The sequence below is a fragment of the Salpingoeca rosetta genome, assembly GCF_000188695.1.
Source record: "Salpingoeca rosetta unplaced genomic scaffold supercont1.13, whole genome shotgun sequence".
NCBI lineage: Eukaryota > Choanoflagellata > Craspedida > Salpingoecidae > Salpingoeca > Salpingoeca rosetta.
Window position 1 is genome coordinate 572,152 of NW_004754921.1, and position 16,944 is coordinate 589,095.

Consider the following 16,944-nt stretch of genomic DNA (forward strand, 5'->3'; position numbering starts at 1 on the left):
GGGGTGGGGAGGGGTGTGAATGATTGTGTGGGGGTGGGGAGGGGTGTGGATGATTGTGGGTGAGGGCACGAAGTCGGCCCGGATGTGGTGAGAAAAAAAGCGACAGCAAACACACACACGCACACGCACTCACACATAAACACACACACACACACACACACACACACACACACACAACGGCGTTCACGCCCACCTTGTCTTCGTCCATGTGTGTCGGGTCGAGGTGCTGCTTGTTGGCGAGGTTCTCAATGAGGGCGAGCGCGCGCGTGTATTTCTCCGCAGCCGCCTCGTACTGCTTTGCCACAAACGCAGCCTTGCCTTGCTCCTGCGTTGTCGACGGTAATGGCCGCATGAGCGAGGCGTTTTCAAAAAGGTCACGGGTATTAAACAACGGAACTCTTGGGCGGGAAGCAGGCGGGCGGGACGCTGCCTAACAGACGAATAGTGCAGTACACGCACACACGCACGCAAGTGTACGAACGCACAGACACATACACACACCACACCACACCACACACACCACACCACACACATGTACCACACAACACCTTCAATTGCGGCAATTTCGTCAGCTTCTCCTCCAATGTCATTTCCCACAGCTCCTTTTCGAAGGTGTTCGCTTTCTCCACTCTGCATACCCGCATGCACCATGATGGCGATGATCAGGATAAGCTGAAAGACACCACCACAACTGTCGTGAAGACACACAACTGTCGTACAGCCATTGTACTATGACGCACACGTACAGGTCAACGTACACGCACACACACGCACACATACACTCACACACAAACACGCTCTAGCGCGCACACAGTCACACAATCACAAACACTCGAACACAAACCAAAACCACACACACACACACACCCACACACACACACACACACACACACACCACACACACACACACACACACACACACACACACACACACAAAACCACAACTTCGCAGTCGAGGCAGCCGGGCGCGAGGTCAAGCAGGTCGGCGTTCTCCTTGTCATGCGCCATGTGGTGGAAGCAGCAGGTCGGCGTTCTCCTTGTCATGCGCCATGTGGTGGAAGCAGCCGTGGGACGGCGTGTCGTGAAACTCATGCCCGTGCTCCTCCGCATGCTTGCGCTCGCTCTCCTTGCGCAGTACGCGGGCCAGCTGCGGGTATTGGCGCACGGTCTCGTCTGCGGCAGTGAACTTGCGCTTCTCCCCCACCTTCATGGTTTTGACCACCTGCTCCCATTCCTCCACAAGGAAGCTCTTGCCGACCCGAAGCTCAAAGGGGCCCAGGTGCATCTTGCGTGTGTCGTCAAGCACATGCCCCGTGGCCGTATTTGTGGTTCGAAAGTGCAGCACCGCCTGTTCCGCATGAGCAATATCATCATGTTGGCGTGTGCTTGAGGGGTGAGGAGCAGAACAAGCATGGTCACACCACCAAAGAGCAGGAGATGCAAATACAAGGACATCCGACGAACGACTCCATGCACACACACACGCGTACATGCACAGGCACACACGCACACACACACACACGCACACACACACACACACGCACACACACACACACGCACGCACGCACACACACACACGCACACACGCACACACACACACACGCACACACACACACACACACGCACACACACACACATACACACACACACGCACGCACACACACACACGCACGCACACACACACACACATACAAGAGAGAGCTGTTACCTTGTCGCCTGGTTGCCAAGCCACGACGGGAGCCGCATCACCAGCACCATCATCCATCTTCGCTGGTCCGCTTTTGCCTTGTGTCCGTTACTGCGACTGAATTCAGTTTATGGACCAGTTCTTCTTGCGCAAGCAGCACAACACAAGCAAGAAGCAAGAAGGCGCGCTGCTCCAATTTCCACACGATCGCTGCTTCAACTGTCTTGAAAAACATCACCGCCACGATCTTCTGATCTTGCACTGAACTGCACCACACATCCACAATGGCAGCGAAAGCGACGGCCCAGGCACTGGTGCCACGGCTACGCCCGTTCTTATCCCGCACCATCCTGTCCCCGACACTGGCTTCCAACGAACTCGTGAACGCCCACCCCAACAAAGGTCCGCTTTTGTGTGGTTGTGTGTGTGTGTGTGTTTGTGGTGCGTGTGTGTATGTGTGTGTGTGTGTGTGTGTGTGTGTGTGTGTGTGTGTGTGTGTGTGTGTGTGTGTGCGTGTGTGCGATCTTGCACCCGTGCAGAGTGCGTGCGCTGGTTTGTTCCTTTTTTCTACGTGCGTGTGCTTGTGAGGCCGTCATCAACCACTGTTTGCCAACCCAGTCGTTGCCGATCGACGATCCGTGATCTCACATCTCCTCCTCCTCCTCCTTGTGTGATGCTGCTCATCGTCCAAACCACAGACAAGTTGCTGCATCTTGGGTTTGGCCAAAGCCCCTTTCCCGTGCACCCGTCCCTGACGCAGTAAGCAGTTGTTTGTTTGTTTGTTTGTTTGTTTGTTTGTTTGTTTGTTTGTTTGTTTGTTTGTTTGTTTGTTTGTTTGTTTGTTTGTTCGTTTGTTTGTTCGTTTGTTTGTTTGTTTGTTGCACTTGGTTGTGTGTGTTGTGTTTGTGTTCGTTCACTGCGGTCCCCACAGCCCTTCCCCCTCGCTGTGCACAGCGCACCAACCGCCATGCTGACGACGCGCGCCCTGCTTCTTGCTTGACTTACGAATCAAAGGGCGATCGACGCTTTCCAGCACAACCAATATGAGCACACCTCGGGCACGGAGAGCCTTCGCAAGAGCATTGCCTCGTTCTACGAACGCAAACACGGCCTTGATCTTTCAAACTACGATGTCATTGTCACACCAGGCAGCAAGCTCGGTCTCTTTGCTCTTCAGGTGAGGTTGCACAATATGCAACCACCACGACCTTGTGCTTCGCGACATACGATCGCCCAGCATGACTGCCGAACATGTGTTTCCATTGTGTCGACGCCCCGCGCTGTTCATCTCGCTGTATTCGAACCCTTTCATGATGAAGTCCACGACCTCAAACCCATCACCCCCATTGCTTTTCTTCCTTGCCTGTGTGCATCAGGCTGCGATTGAGGGCCCAACGTTGCTTCCGGTTCCGTCCTGGGTCAGCTACGAACCACAGGTTGGCATACCTTCTCCCTTCGACTTGCCGTGGCACCCCGTTCTTTGCCCTGCTGCCTTCATGTATCCTATATCACCCTTTTCGCGCTCTCTGTGTTCTTTTCCATGTTGTTTGTGCGCCACGCACACGTACGCATACGCAAACGCATGCGCACACATCACTGTGCCGACTACAGATGCACCTGCTTGGCCTGTCGGCCGTCAAGTTCAAAGCACTCTTGTCAGACGAGGGCATGAGACTAGGTTTTCACACCATCAACCCCCCCTCCCTCTCCTCACTAGCTTTTGCCTGATAGTCCCCCTTGTTTTCGCACCTCGCGCCCCCGCAACCTGCGTTGTGTTTCTACAAACACAAGCACACACACATGCACAGACACACACATACGCTTTCATACACCCCAAGTTTCACCACACCCCACATCGTTCCCATGTCATTCTCACACCACCACCACCACCACCACCACCACCACCACCACCACCACCACCACCACCACAAAAACACGCATACACATACGCTTTCATACACACACACACATACACACACACATCAACACCATCCGGTACGCGCCAGATCCGCAAGCGATGGCGGCTGCGATTGAGGAGCACGTAGCAGCTGGCGGCGCTGCGCCAACGAAGATGATCATCAACTCGCCAAACAACCCCACCGGCCTTGTCATCTCAAACCCGCACGAAATCGCACAGTACGTGAATACGCGCCCTCTGCCTGTGTCTGTGTGTGTGTGTCTGCGTGTGTGTGTGTGTGTGTGTGTGTGTGTGTGTGTGTGTGTGTGTGTGTGTGTGTGTGTGTGTGTGTGTGTGTGTGTGTGTGTGTGTGTGTGTGTGTGTGCACAGGTTTGCTGCGGAGAACAACATCGCCGTCATCAGCGACGAGATTTACGACGGCGTCACCCCGAACGGCGCATGGTCCACATTCGGTGCGCGCTATGAGATGATGATGAAGGTGGTGGTGGCCTGGGATGATGGTGGTGATGGTGGGCTCACACGTGCATGGAGCGTCGGCCTGCCTCTTTAGGCAGGCGTGCGATTCACTGGTACCGCTCGCACACACACGCACACACATGCACACACACACACACACTCACACTCACACTCACCTCGCATGCGATTTCGTTGCTCAGCCAAGCACGCGCCCCACCAACACGGTGTCACCGACGGGCCTGTCGAAGGTGTTTTCGCTGGGCGGCTGGCGCGTTGGTGTGCTCCTCGTCCCAAAGTCCATGCAAGGTGCGTACTGCTGCACGCGTGGCGTTGTGTGGTGTTGTGTGGTGTGTGTGGTTTTGTTTGTTCGTGTGTATGTCTTGTTTGAGCGTGTGGATGAATGACACTTGGTGCTGTTTCACCAAGCCATGCTCATGCACAACACGCATGCACACACACACACACACACATGTGCGCAAATGCATTCCTTAACCCCTCGCCCACCATCCCCACAACCGTTGATCAGGTTCAGCGGTGTACTGCGCAGTGCCGGCATCGACTGCCCGCGCCACCAGGGTAGCTTCTACCTCTACCCAAACTTCGACAAGTGAGAGAATGGTTTTTTGGGCTTGCGTCGTTGGGAGGTGGGCGAGCGGACGTGGGAAGGGAGTAAGATGCTGCAGCAGCCGCTGCATTTGTTTGGTGTGAAGGTGCACACACACACACACACACACACACACACACACACACACACACACACACACACACACACACACACACACACACACACACACACACTGGGCGCAGGTTCCGGGAGGCGTTGAAGCAGCAGCGCGGGATTGAGACGAGCGACGATCTTGCGCGCGCCCTCGTCATGGACCGCAACCTCGTCACCCTCCCCGCAACCGCATTCGGAGACAACGTACGGCCTGTGTGTACGTGTGTGTGTGTGTTGTCATCAACACGCGTGTATCCTTGTTGGCATTTGTCACGTTGGCACTCTGTCCTGCTCTCATCCCAAAGCCCCCCCCCCCAAACACACACACACACACACACACACACACACACACACACACACACACACACACACACACACACACACACACACACACACACACACACACACACACGCACAGGAGACGCTGAGTTTGCGGCTCGCGCTGTGTGACTATGACGGCGGGAAGATGCTCGAGCGCTATGTGCGGGATGGCCGACAGCTGAGCGACGCAGCCCTTGAGGAGGTGGCACCCCGTATCCACGCCGCAGCACACGCCCTCGCCAACTTTGCATCATCCCTGTGAAGCTGTTGCACGAAACACAAAGCAACGCACAATGCACCAACAAACCATGAGCACACAACAGGCAAACATCGCCACCATAAACAACAAACAGTGCAGCTGCCAAACAACGCCACGCACAAACAGCAAACAACGCACGCGATGGAGGGCAATGATGATGATGAGTGTTCGCTGGCGTCCAAGGTTGAGAGGCTGCAGGCTGCGTTACGGGCGGCCGCGTGCGGTGACGGTGGCGGTGAGGGCCCTGGGTGTGAGGATGATGGTGGGGTCCACTGTACTGATGTGGCCGTGGAGGCGTCACCCACCACCGGTTACCGATATCGATGCAGGTTCCAGCTGCTGCGCTGCTGCGGCGTGGACGGTGGCGAGGAGCGGTATGCGTTTGCTGTGTGGAAGCATGGGAGGCCGCAAGCCATCCACAGCCCACGAGACTTCACCATCGCCTGCGCGCGCATACACACGCTGATGGAACGTGTGCTGGAGGAAGCCAACTGCAAGGGTGGTGGTGATGGTGGTGATGGTGCAGGCAACGAGGTGCTGTGGCAGCACTGCCAAGCTGCCCACTTCCATTGCACGACCACAGACGATGCCATGATCACCTTCATCTACGACGCAGCCATTGAGGACGAGGGACGGTGGCGGCACGAGGCACAGCGGCTGTCACGCAAGTGGGGCTGCCACTTGCTGGCTCGGTCCAAAGGACAGCGCCTGGTTGTCGGCAATGACTATGTGGAGGAGGTGCTCACATTACCGCCGCTCAATGACGACAACACTGGCGGCACAAGCTACCCAGGTAGCAGCAGGAGACAGGCCGACACTACTGCTCTCACCACCACCACCACCACCACCACCACCAGCAACAGCCAGAGCGGCACCACAGCAAGGAGCAGTGGCGCAGCAGCCCTGCGCATCGTCCTTCGACAGCCGGAAGGAGCTTTCAGTAACCCAAACCCGTACATCTGTCTGCGCACGATGCTGTGGTTGCGACAGCGAGCGGCGCTCGTCCGCGCAGACGTGCGGCACATGCTCGAGCTGTATGCGGGCGCAGGGACATACACGCCGATCCTGGGCCACCTCTTCGACGCCGTGACGACCGTGGAGATCAGCACGGCCCTGGTGGCTGCCGCCCAACACAACGCCACGGCCAACGGGGTGGATGAGCGCGTGCGTGTTGTGCGCGCCCCCGTGGAGGCTGTGCGCCACATCATCTCCTCTGCTTCACACGAGGGCGTCACCTTCGACGCCGTGATGCTCGATCCGCCGCGCGCCGGCGCCGACGCCTTCACCATCTCCTGCCTTGGCCAGTACAAGCACATCATCCTGCTCAGCTGCAACCCGTTGCACACGTTCCCGCGCGATCTGCGGGTGCTGTGTCGAACGCACCGCATTGCCAGCGCCATTGCGCTCGACCACTTTCCACAGACGCCACACTTTGAGGCCGCCATGCACCTCATCCGCAGATAGCAGGTGTGTGTGCGTGTGTGTGTGTCTGTGTGTGTGTGTGCGTGCGTGCGTGTGTGTGTGTCTGTGTGTGTCTGTGTGTGTCTGTGTGTGTGCGCGCACGCGTCTCTCTCTCTCTCTCTCCCTCCCTCTCTCTGTGGCTGCATTATGAACGTCCTGAACACTGTGGACGGCGTCGCAAGTCGACACACAGCATGTGTGTGCATGCGTGCGGTTGACTACGAGTATGCCTACGCTTGCCAGCAACGACCACAGCCCTCGACACCAGCCACCACCGCCACCACAGCCCTCGACACCAGCCACCACCATCACCACAAACATCAGCAACAGCAGCAGCAGCAGCAGCAGGCAGCACTAACGGCAGTACCGGCTGCAGCGCCAGTAACTGCGAGGCCTGCACCTTCTTCCTCCCCCCCCCTACGCTGCAGCCCTGTACCGCCACCTGTCCTCGTGCGCTTTAATCGCCATCCATCTCACAGCCGCCAGCACAGACGGTGCATGCGCGCGCATATTGAACACACACCAGCAATCATGTTCTTTCCTTCTGTCAACATCAGCGCCCACCGCCCCGCTCTTGCCCTCTCGTGTGTGTGTGTGTGTGTTTGTGTGTGTGTGTGTGTGTGTGTGTGTGTGTGTGTGTGTGTGTGTGTGTGTGTGTGTGTTTTTCTGCACCCGCCTGCCCTTGGCTGAACTTGATCTGTTCACATCACATCACATCACATCATTCCTTTGAGGGCAAGAGAGGGCGCTTATTGGTGTTGTTGCAGTGCGATATGACATTCACAGCTAGGCAGCTGACGTGCATTAGAAAGTAGACTAGTCCCAGGCATTGTTTTGGTGTGAACTCACACACACACACACACACACACACACACACACACACACACACACACAGTGAGAGGAACAGCGGAACCTGCCTGTCGCAATCACCCTCGGTTGTTTACAGTGAACCTGAACATTGTTACATGAACATTACATGTCGCACTGTGTGAATCGCTGGAGGCCCAAATTTTCGACCTCACCCTTTACGCCTGTATGTATTGCATAACACACCCCTAGACCCCTCCCACACGTGTTCAGCAATAATCACAATCACATCACATCTGATCAACACGTCGCGAGTTGACGAGTTGATCATTTTTTCGTCCACCACTTCGCTCCTCAAAACACACAGTATGGCAAGCTCGGAGGTGCAGCAGAGGGCTGCTGCTTTGTGCATGAAGCAGACTGAAGGAGTGCACCACAAGTTCAAGAGGCAATGGTACGACAGCGACTTGAGCGACAGCAGGAAGACGGGTGCCTTGTTGTTCGACATTGCTTGCCTCCACAATGGGGATGGCATGACCCAGCACGACTTTCAGTGCCTCGCTCGTCCAGATGTTCCGGCTGCATACCTGGTCATTGGCGTCGACAGCAGCGGCACCGTCGTGGGGTGCGATGAAGCCGAGATGACAGATGGTGCAGTGCTCTCACAATTCCTCAGGTCACGCTTGGACCCGTGCCCCGAAGTCACTGTGTACCACACCGTCCTGAAGGACGACAAGCGCGTGTTCTTGGTGGAGATTGCCGTCGACACGTCCATTGGGCAGCCTGTGCGGGTGTGCTCCAAACAGCATGGCAGTCTTCTCACCCGCAAGCCAGCCCGCGTGAGCGAGGGCAACGCCGACTGCGACGTGGCAAACAGCGTGTGGCCGTCCATCGTGTCCTTCTTTTGTGACTCTGACGAGCAACAGCAGCTCTACACAGAGTTGCGCGAGCACCTGGAGGAGACGGGGGCAAGCCAGGCTTCTCCATTCTTCAACGGCGTCCGCCGAGTCCTGATCGCCGACCAGCTGGAGGAGCACCAGGCAGTGTGGCTTGCAGCCATTCCCTGGCACGCGATCATCTCCTTTGGCGCCAACGATGGGCTGAAGCAGGCCATCCCACAGGTGACTGGTGTGGATGTTGAGGAGTTTGAGCTCGAGGCGTGCTGGAAGAAGCGTGGCGGGGTTCCCCCAAAGGAGGTTATCCAGAACGCGGCACACGGCAGCACCAGGCTCTTTCTCACAGCACCACTCGACCCGATGGACGACGACACAGGGCGCATAGTGGCTCAGGCCTTCCAAAGTGTGCGTGCGTGAGTGCGTGTGTCGATGTGTGTGTGTGTGTGAAGGAGTGTCTGTGTGTGTGTGTGTGTGAAGGAGTGTCTGTTGACGCGTGTGTCGATGTGTGTGCGTGTGTTAAGGAGTGTCTGTTGACGCGTGTGTCGATATATATGTATATGTGTGTGTGTATGAGTGTCTGTTGACGCGTGTGTTGCGTGTGTCGATGTGTGCGTGCATGACGGTGTGGTGTGACATGCTTACATGGAGACATCTTCTCACCACTCTCACCATGCCTGCCCCTCCCTTCCCCCGTTTCTCTTGCGCCCATATCTGTCCATGGTATTGTCAGGTTTACGACCGGGTTGAGGATGCGATCAACTCAGATGAAGCTTTGCCTGTCGTCTACGCTGCGGTTCTCAACGGGTTTATGGACAGATTTCTCGAGACGGCATGGCGGCGCATGCTGCAACACAGCAGCTCGCACGTTGTCCTCGTCGGCATTTCCTCGCAACGTGGTTCTGATCGCGTTTGGCAGGAATTCAACGAACTGAATGTTGTGGACATGTGGCAGTTCTCTTGCACCAATACCGTGCTACCCATGCTTGCCGACACCATGGGCACAACCACCAGTGACCTCATCATCGACCTCCCCACCCGAGGTACCATCCACAACGAAGACTTGGCCCCGGTGCAGGGTTACCTGACCTTGATGTACGCTCCTGAGTCCAGCACTACACCCACCGACAACAACCTCTCTCTTCGAGACCTGCAGCTGCGATTCCTGCAAGGCGGCGTGCTCACGGCACAGCTCTTGCGGCGAGAGAAGCAGGGGGATTCGTGTGTTGTCCGGCGTGACTTCCACGGCATCCTTGCGCGGGAGCTGGAAGACGCCATCGCCAGCGACGACAGCTCGCAGCGGATTATTGCGGTGAGCCACGGCCGGACGACCGGCGCCTCGACTGTGGTGCGTCATGTGCTCCTCAACAAGGCCATGGCCAACGCCGTGACTGCCTTTGAGCTGTACAAGATTCCAAGGAACGAGAAGCAGAGGCGTGCCGTCGTTGCTCTGCTTCAGCTCGTGCACGAGCGCTCCTCGTCCCCCGTTGTCTGTCTGGTGGACAACGACGACGTCACACCTGGCCAAGTGCTCCAATTTGTGCAGTCGACAGCCCTCCACGACATACCACAGCTCGTGTTTGTGGTGACCAGCAGGAGGATGCACCGGCGCAAAACCCAGCGTGACCAGCTAGAGCTGCCACAACCCAGCATCGTACCGAGCACGAGGCATCTCCAGCTTGCGGGGGCCCTCACCGAGAAGGAGATGGAGGGCTTTGAGGCCGTGTTCAGCCACTTCAGTGGCATGTGTCGAGACCATTCTGGCAACAGCAATGGTGGCCGAGACGCAGGGTTTCTGTGGGGCTGTGCCCTGATGGCCAACAAAGAGGACGCAGTGCTGGCCCACATCGTCGAGCATGTTGCCTGGCTCCCTGCTGACGAGGCAAGGGCTCTGCAGGCTGTGGCTGTGACCAGCGGCCTGGCGAACTCGTCCCTTCCGCTCTTTGCTGCTGAGCGGCTTCTCGTTGACCAAGGCGCTGTGGACTGGCCCTTTCTGCAAGCGAAGCGCTGTGGCTTCACTTGCCTCGTTCGCTTCCACGGCAGCCGGCTATGCGCACCTCTTCCCACTGATTTCGTCTGCCGCAGTCTCTTCCAGGCGGCGGTTGTTCGCCTGCGCGACGCATCCGTCACTGTGAGCAGCATCACCAGTGCCCTGTGGGATCCAGTCGCCCTCTTCGACACGGTCGAGCAGCTCTTGTGCATACTCGAGGCAAGTTGCCACAACGATGATACGGTGCAAGAGATCATGCGCCGTTTGTTCGCCGCGACATCCAGCGACCTGCTGCACCTCCTCAACCGCGACCAAGGCCAGCAACTGTACGAACTTGCCATCCGCACCAGCCCGAGCAAGCACAAGGCGCACCTGCTGGCCGAGCAGGGTCAACACGTCGCACTGCACAGCGAAGGCAGCATGGCCCTGATTCACATGGCGTATCGCCTTGCAGAGGACGGTGTTGCCCGGGCGACGCAGCAGGGGGCGAGTTTGCGAACCCTGTCCACCTTGATTGGTATTCGAGCACACGTCTTGAAGGTGATGATCCAGGCGCAGCTGGAAACGGGCGAGTCTCCAAACACCACCCTTGCAGCTGCACTTGCTGACGCTGAGCATTACTTTCAACGAGACGCGGATCACGACAACACGCAACTGGCGGTGGCACTGTGCACAATGGCCATCGATGTTGCCAAGCACATGGAATCGGCCGACCCCATGCGCGACATGGCGCTCAATGCAGCCCTACACTGGGCATCCCAACTGCAGTTGTGCATTACCAGCAATCGCGCAGAGGATCCGGAGAAGGCCAGGGAAAAGCTCCGCACAATCTGGGCGGCACTAGAGTCTCTGCGTCCTCCTCCCCAGCGCAGCGTGCTGCAGAAAGCGGTGGCCGATGCTGAGCATGATGCTGACGATGAGGACAACATCGACGTTGATGAGGCGCTGCTGTCTTCGGCGCCGCAGCTGCGCCAGTCTTCATGGCAAACCGTGAACCAGGGCGACGCCACGATCATCTTCCGCTGCCTGACACAGCTCCTGAAGCGACGGTCCAAGATTGCTTCGTTCTACCACGTCCAAGAATGGATCCATGCTGCTGTGGCGTGTGATGACACGCAGATGCCCCTTCACGCGATTGCGCAGTCTGAATGGTACCGATGGGTCGTACAGCAAGTCGACCGCGGGCAGCTGCAGGTTCATGGCCGAGGCACCGTGTGGGCGCTGTGGCAACAGTGGCTCCTGACGGTGGCAGTGCTGTCTGGAGTGAACACCAGAATCGACGGTCGCACATCGGCTGACACCCCGCTGTGGTATCTGCAGACCAGAATGGGCGGCGAAGCCATGATCAGCGACATCCGCATGACGAAACCCGAGCACCCGTCTACTGGCGAGCTTGACAGAGAGTGCAATGTGCGGGTGAGAGTGCATGGCAGAGACCTCGTCGTTCCGTTTCTCAACCCACCGACCCTTGAGCGTCTTGCAGCAAACATCCGAGTCCGCCCTTTTCTTCCTACACAAGTGCGCGTGTTCTTGGTCGTCAAACGCGCCAGCCTCTACGCCAAGTTGGAGAATCCTTGACACGGGCGAGCGGGCATAGCGATGATTACGCTGGACATGTACATGTGCATGTGTGTGTGCGTGTGCGTGCATGTGTGTGTGCGTGTGCGTGCGGTGAGTGTGTGTGTATGTGTGCGCGTGTGTGTGGGTGTGTGTGGGTGTGAAGAAGCTACTGTGCACGCACACTCTCCTCGCCACCATAGCAATGAGTCCAGAAGGATCTGTGGTGTATTAAGGGATAGGGGTTATGTGCGCATATGCGTCAACAGGTCACGACAAGAAGTACACCGGCGTAAGGGCAACGACGAAATGTCACCACAACCTCACACACACACACACACAGACACACACAGACACACAGACACACAGACACACAGACACACAGACACACAGACACACAGACACACAGACACACAGACACACACACACACACACACACACACACACACACACGCATGCATACTTGACACTGCAGTAACACAGGGGAAATGAAAATGAAAGAACACGATCACAACACATCGAGAAGCTCAGTGCACGCAAGCGTGCGAACGTGCAAGTAACAAAAGGTGAGGGTAGGGGTAAGGAAGGCGAATAGGGGTTGTGGGGAGAACACATGCAAGAATGGATGGGCAGCAATCCTACGGCTACACGACATGCAATGGAAACTCATGCAATAAAGAGATCAGTTAAGGCAACATAACACGTGGAGGACAGTACATTGGCGTGGAACAACCGTGGCGACGTCACAATAATGCAACGTCCCACACAACACACACACACACAGACAGAGCTACATACACACACAGCTACACACACACAGCTACATACACACACAGCTACACACACACAGAGCTACATACACACAGCTAAACACACACAGAACTTCACACCTAACTAAACATTTGTGCACTTGGCACCGGCACATCTGCCCCTCCGCCATTGTGCGCACTTGTCGACACCAACGGTGTGATCATGATGTTCGCCACTCAGGTCACCATCGTTGGCGTGTGCATCGGCGCGATAGGAGAATTCAACCAAGCCCTCGCAGTCGCGGTACTTGCGACGATGCAGGTCGAGCTGTGTACGCGAGCCGGGCGTTGGTGGCGGCCGCGGCGGCGGTACATGGTTCGAGCTGCCAAACACATCCTCAAGCGGCATCGGACCGAGCGCACGCGCGCACACCCCAAAGCGATCCCACCACCGCTTCCACGTCTTGCTGTTTGGTGTCTCTGTAGGCGCTGTTGGCGTGTGGTAGTGCGGGCTTTGCTGGCGACCGGCACCGCCACCATCATGCACAGCAATGCCACCGTCAGCGTCGTGTTGATGTTGGGGAGCACAGGGATCCACCTGGTTTCCATCGCGGTCCCGGTTGACACGGGAAGCAGTGAAGGACAACAGGCGACCATTGTTGAGGTGGCAAATACTGCCGCTGGTGACCGTGGGTAGCAAGGAGCCAAGGAGCCCGCTTCCCTTGATTGGCGTCTCTGAAGGGGCACCACCACGGAGGTCATCCGACTGGGATCCGCGCGTGTGCGTGCTTGTCGGCTGTGTTGGCGAACCGCTGCCGTAAGCACCACGCCTTGCCTCACGCCGCCCGCCGCGTATGGCCAACACCCGGGCTGCGCGGTCGTCGTCGTTGAAGATGCTGCTGCTACTGCTGTTGCACTTGTTGTGGGTGCGGGATAAGGTGTTGTGGCCGTTACTGAAGCTGGTGCGTTGGCGTAGCTCCTTCTTCTCCATGAAAACATCATGATGATCATCGGCGTCACCGCGACCGTAGACATCATCGCCATCATACCCACCAGCACGATTGATATTGCCAGCATCACCACCAAGCTCGCCAAGACCGTCAACACCGGCCTGCACAGGCGACGTGCTCACGGCATTCGGTGTGCTCGAGACAACCTGTGCATGGCTGGCCAAGATGCGACCCCTGCTCCCGCCACTCCCAGTGCCGACGCCACCCGCGGTGGTTGGCAATGGCGATGAATGCGACGCGCCAACAGCGCTGCCGCGGTCATGCACACCGCTGCCTCCGCTCCCGGTGTTGGGACTGACGCTGGTGTTGTTGGGCGCGTGCGCTTGCGCTTGTGGGATGGCACGTTCAACGAGTGGTGCTCTTCGGTGTCGCATTGGGCGCGGCGTTCGTGGGCGATCTGCCACACCACCACTCGCATGCCCGTGCTTCCCTCTTCGCCCCCACCTCCCATGTTCACCATTACCATCACACTCGTCGTCATCATCACCACCATCAGCATCGTCACCAGCAGCACGCGGTGGTTGCGTTATTTGATGAGTTGCCTTTCCAGGCGCCCCCGAGCGTTTGCAGGCAGGCACGTAGCGTCGTGGCAACGACAACGATGATGAGGCTGACAGTGCTGCTGCTGCTGTGAATGGTGGGGACGGTGACGGCGGCGAGCGCTTTGCCTGCTTCTGGTGCGTGCATGTGTGGCTGCCGGCTGCTGTTGCCGTGCGGCGTGCGCTGCTGTGGCCAAGATGGCTGTGAGCGTGCTGGACATGGCGCACACCCCCATTCCCTTCATCATCGGCGTTACTCTCTTCACCGCCATAACCTTCCTCCTCCTCCTCACCATCATCATCAAGAACATCCTCAGCAACAACGTGGTTGGTATTATCATTATCGCAGTCATCATCACCATCATCATCGTCATCATCGTCATCATCACCATCGTCATCGTCATCATCATAGCCGTTGCTGTTGTTGTTGGTACGATGGCGGCTGCGAGCGGGGTGTCCACCACGGTCATCCGTTTGCAGTTCGGACAGGCGGAGGGCACGATGCTCACGCCTCCCGTGACGCTTCTTCTTGCTGCGGGTGGTGGTGGTGGTGGTGGCGCTGTTGTCGTCACGATACTGCCGCGTGTTCATGAGAAGCTGGCCGTCGCGCTTGCCCTGTTGCCACGCTGTTGTGTCTGCACATCCCTGGCAGCGGTGGCTGGGTGCGCCTGGTGGGTGCACCTCGGAGCTCCCGTCCCTGCGCACAACAACATGGTCCCACTGCAGCTGCGGCGTCGGGCACGACGGCTCATGCGCGTGCACGGCGCGGTCGAGGAGGCGGTGCATGGTGTCGTAGTGTGGAAGCTCGGCATACGCAAGCCCGTCGACGATGTTGGCGATGGCCAGGAACGATGTGGGGAACTTGCGCAGCAGCTCCTTCCACGTGTAGCGCTTCTTGCACTCGAGCACCTCCTGCTTGCCCTTGAGCTCGCGCCAGGGGAGGCGGCCAACGTGCATCTCAATCAGTGAGTACAGCCAGCTGGCAAGGTCGTCGCGCGGGCTCTGGCTGAAGCCGCTCTGCGAGTTGATGGACCCGTATCGGGTGGTGCCGACAAACGACGCGGTATTGCTCTCTGGTTTGGGCGGCGTGGTGGCTGCATCGTTCTCGCGGAAGAAGCGCGCCAGCCCAAAGTCGATGGCAAACACGCGGTTCCACTCGCTGTTGATGCCAACAGCAAAGTTGCCGGCCTTGACGTCCCGGTGCACGATGCCGCGGCGGTGGAGGTCTTCAAGCGCCCGCAGCATGTCGCGTGCAACGTGCACGGTGGTGGGCATGTCGAACGCCTGCCCTCTGGCCTTCTTGCGGAGGGTGCTGACGTTCCTGCCAAGCAGCTGCATGCCAATGTAGTGCGCGTTCCTCTGCGTGCCGCGGAAGTACAGGCGGGGCACGTGCGCCGATGCGTTCGCGGCCTTGTACACGCGGTATTCGTGCTCCAGGTGGCACGTGCGGCCTTTGTAGTTTGCCTCCATCTTGATGGCGATGTTCTGCGGTTGCCGCGCCCGCACGCCCGTCGATGCACCAGCAGGTAACGACACGGCCGTAGTGGTGGTGGATGCGGTGGTTGAGGCAGCCTGTGAGACCGTGGCGGATGACGGCAGCGATGCGTTCAAGGCAGCAGCAGAGCCAGAGAGCGTCGCGTGCCCGCTGTCGTCGTTTTCATCTGTGGGTGCTGTACCGATTCGGTGGCACTGGTAAACGCGTCCGTAACCGCCCGATCCGAGCTCCTGGTACACTTGCCACTTCCCGTGCCCTTCCACCTCCAGAACATGGCCAATGGCGAACTTGACGTCGGATCGCTTGGCCTGTCGCTTCTGCTGCTGCGTTTGCTGTTGCTGTGGTTGCTGTGGTTGCGGTTGTTGTTGCTGCTGTGGTTGTGGCTGACGATTTCGAGCGGGCTCGTTCTCGCTCACGCTATCACGGACGTTGGTGGCCCGATTTCTTCTCTGGTGTGCCATTGCCGGGTTCATCTTCTTGGTTGTCTCGCGCCTGCGACTGCTGCTACTGCTGCTTCGGTGCTACTGCTGCTTCGGTGTCGCTGTCGTTGTTGTCGTTGTTGTTGCTGTTTGACAGTGGAGCTTGCTGCAGTTGTTGAGCTCTCGCCCGTTTTCTTCCTCCTTGGCCTGTGCTTGGCCTTGGCCTTCTGCTTCTGTTCCTTTGTTGTTGGGTGCTGGCTTTGGGCAGGCGTCGTGGACGCTGGGGGTCCTCGTGTGTGCCGTGTGCGGTTGATGGGCGCTGCTGCGGTCGAGGTGGCGGTGTTGTAATTGCGCCCATTTTCGCCGCCGCCGCCGTCGTCGTCGCTTTCTTCTTGCTTCGCTTGCTTCACCATCATCTCAGCCTACTGCTGTTGGCGCTGTGTGATGATGGTGATGGCTGTGGTTGTCGTGGTGGTCGGGGCGATGGCGACGCTGGTCGGGTGGCCATCTGCCATGGGTTGGAGCTTGCTTGCTTGTTGCTTGCTTGTTGCTTGCTTGTTTTGCTGCTTTCGTGCTGCTTTGGCGTGTCTTGCTTGTTCCTTGCTTCGCCAAACCGAATTTCGGGCCGGAAAATCAATGAAAATCATCCACCAATCGCCCAAATT

At 57.8% G+C, this 16,944-nt stretch overlaps 5 protein-coding genes across 5 annotated transcripts in view; 3 read left to right on the forward strand and 2 right to left on the reverse strand.

Moving 5' to 3' along the window:
* Positions 1–1,765, reverse strand: part of PTSG_05551 (uncharacterized protein) — a gene marked incomplete at its 5' end in the record, with an annotated part of 2,405 nt that extends 640 nt beyond the window's left edge. The window contains 5 exons of the mRNA XM_004993362.1: positions 194–325; positions 549–628; positions 933–1,036; positions 1,074–1,348; positions 1,709–1,765. Of these exons, the coding sequence (XP_004993419.1) occupies positions 194–325; positions 549–628; positions 933–1,036; positions 1,074–1,348; positions 1,709–1,765 (648 nt within the window). The remainder of the gene's footprint in view (positions 1–193; positions 326–548; positions 629–932; positions 1,037–1,073; positions 1,349–1,708) is intronic.
* A 206-nt stretch (positions 1,766–1,971) lies between these two features.
* PTSG_12337 (uncharacterized protein) lies at positions 1,972–5,457 on the forward strand (the record flags this gene model as incomplete). Its single annotated transcript, XM_004993363.1, has 11 exons — positions 1,972–2,089; positions 2,386–2,446; positions 2,702–2,864; positions 3,064–3,123; positions 3,299–3,365; positions 3,694–3,823; positions 3,975–4,083; positions 4,262–4,371; positions 4,588–4,668; positions 4,869–4,983; positions 5,198–5,457. 11 exons carry the CDS (start codon positions 1,972–1,974, stop codon positions 5,360–5,362), a joined length of 1,179 nt encoding a protein of 392 aa, XP_004993420.1. The 3' UTR covers positions 5,363–5,457.
* Positions 5,414–7,127, forward strand: PTSG_12338 (uncharacterized protein). Its single transcript, XM_004993364.1, has one exon. It carries the CDS (start codon positions 5,501–5,503, stop codon positions 6,821–6,823), a length of 1,323 nt encoding a protein of 440 aa, XP_004993421.1. The 5' UTR covers positions 5,414–5,500; the 3' UTR covers positions 6,824–7,127.
* Positions 7,128–7,735: 608 nt separating this feature from the next.
* PTSG_05554 (uncharacterized protein) lies at positions 7,736–12,088 on the forward strand (the record flags this gene model as incomplete). The annotated part of the gene is made up of 3 exons (XM_004993365.1): positions 7,736–7,853; positions 7,995–8,928; positions 9,254–12,088. The coding sequence occupies exons 2-3, from the start codon at positions 7,996–7,998 to the stop codon at positions 12,086–12,088; spliced, it is 3,768 nt and encodes a 1,255-aa protein (XP_004993422.1). The 5' UTR covers positions 7,736–7,853; position 7,995.
* Positions 12,089–12,236: 148 nt separating this feature from the next.
* On the reverse strand, positions 12,237–16,903 carry PTSG_05555 (CK1/TTBK protein kinase; the record flags this gene model as incomplete). Its single annotated transcript, XM_004993366.1, has 3 exons — positions 13,017–16,903; positions 12,531–12,536; positions 12,237–12,288 (listed from the first exon to the last, which is right to left on the reverse strand). The coding sequence occupies exons 1-3, from the start codon at positions 16,331–16,333 to the stop codon at positions 12,237–12,239; spliced, it is 3,375 nt and encodes a 1,124-aa protein (XP_004993423.1). The 5' UTR covers positions 16,334–16,903.
* Positions 16,904–16,944: the final 41 nt, after the last annotated feature.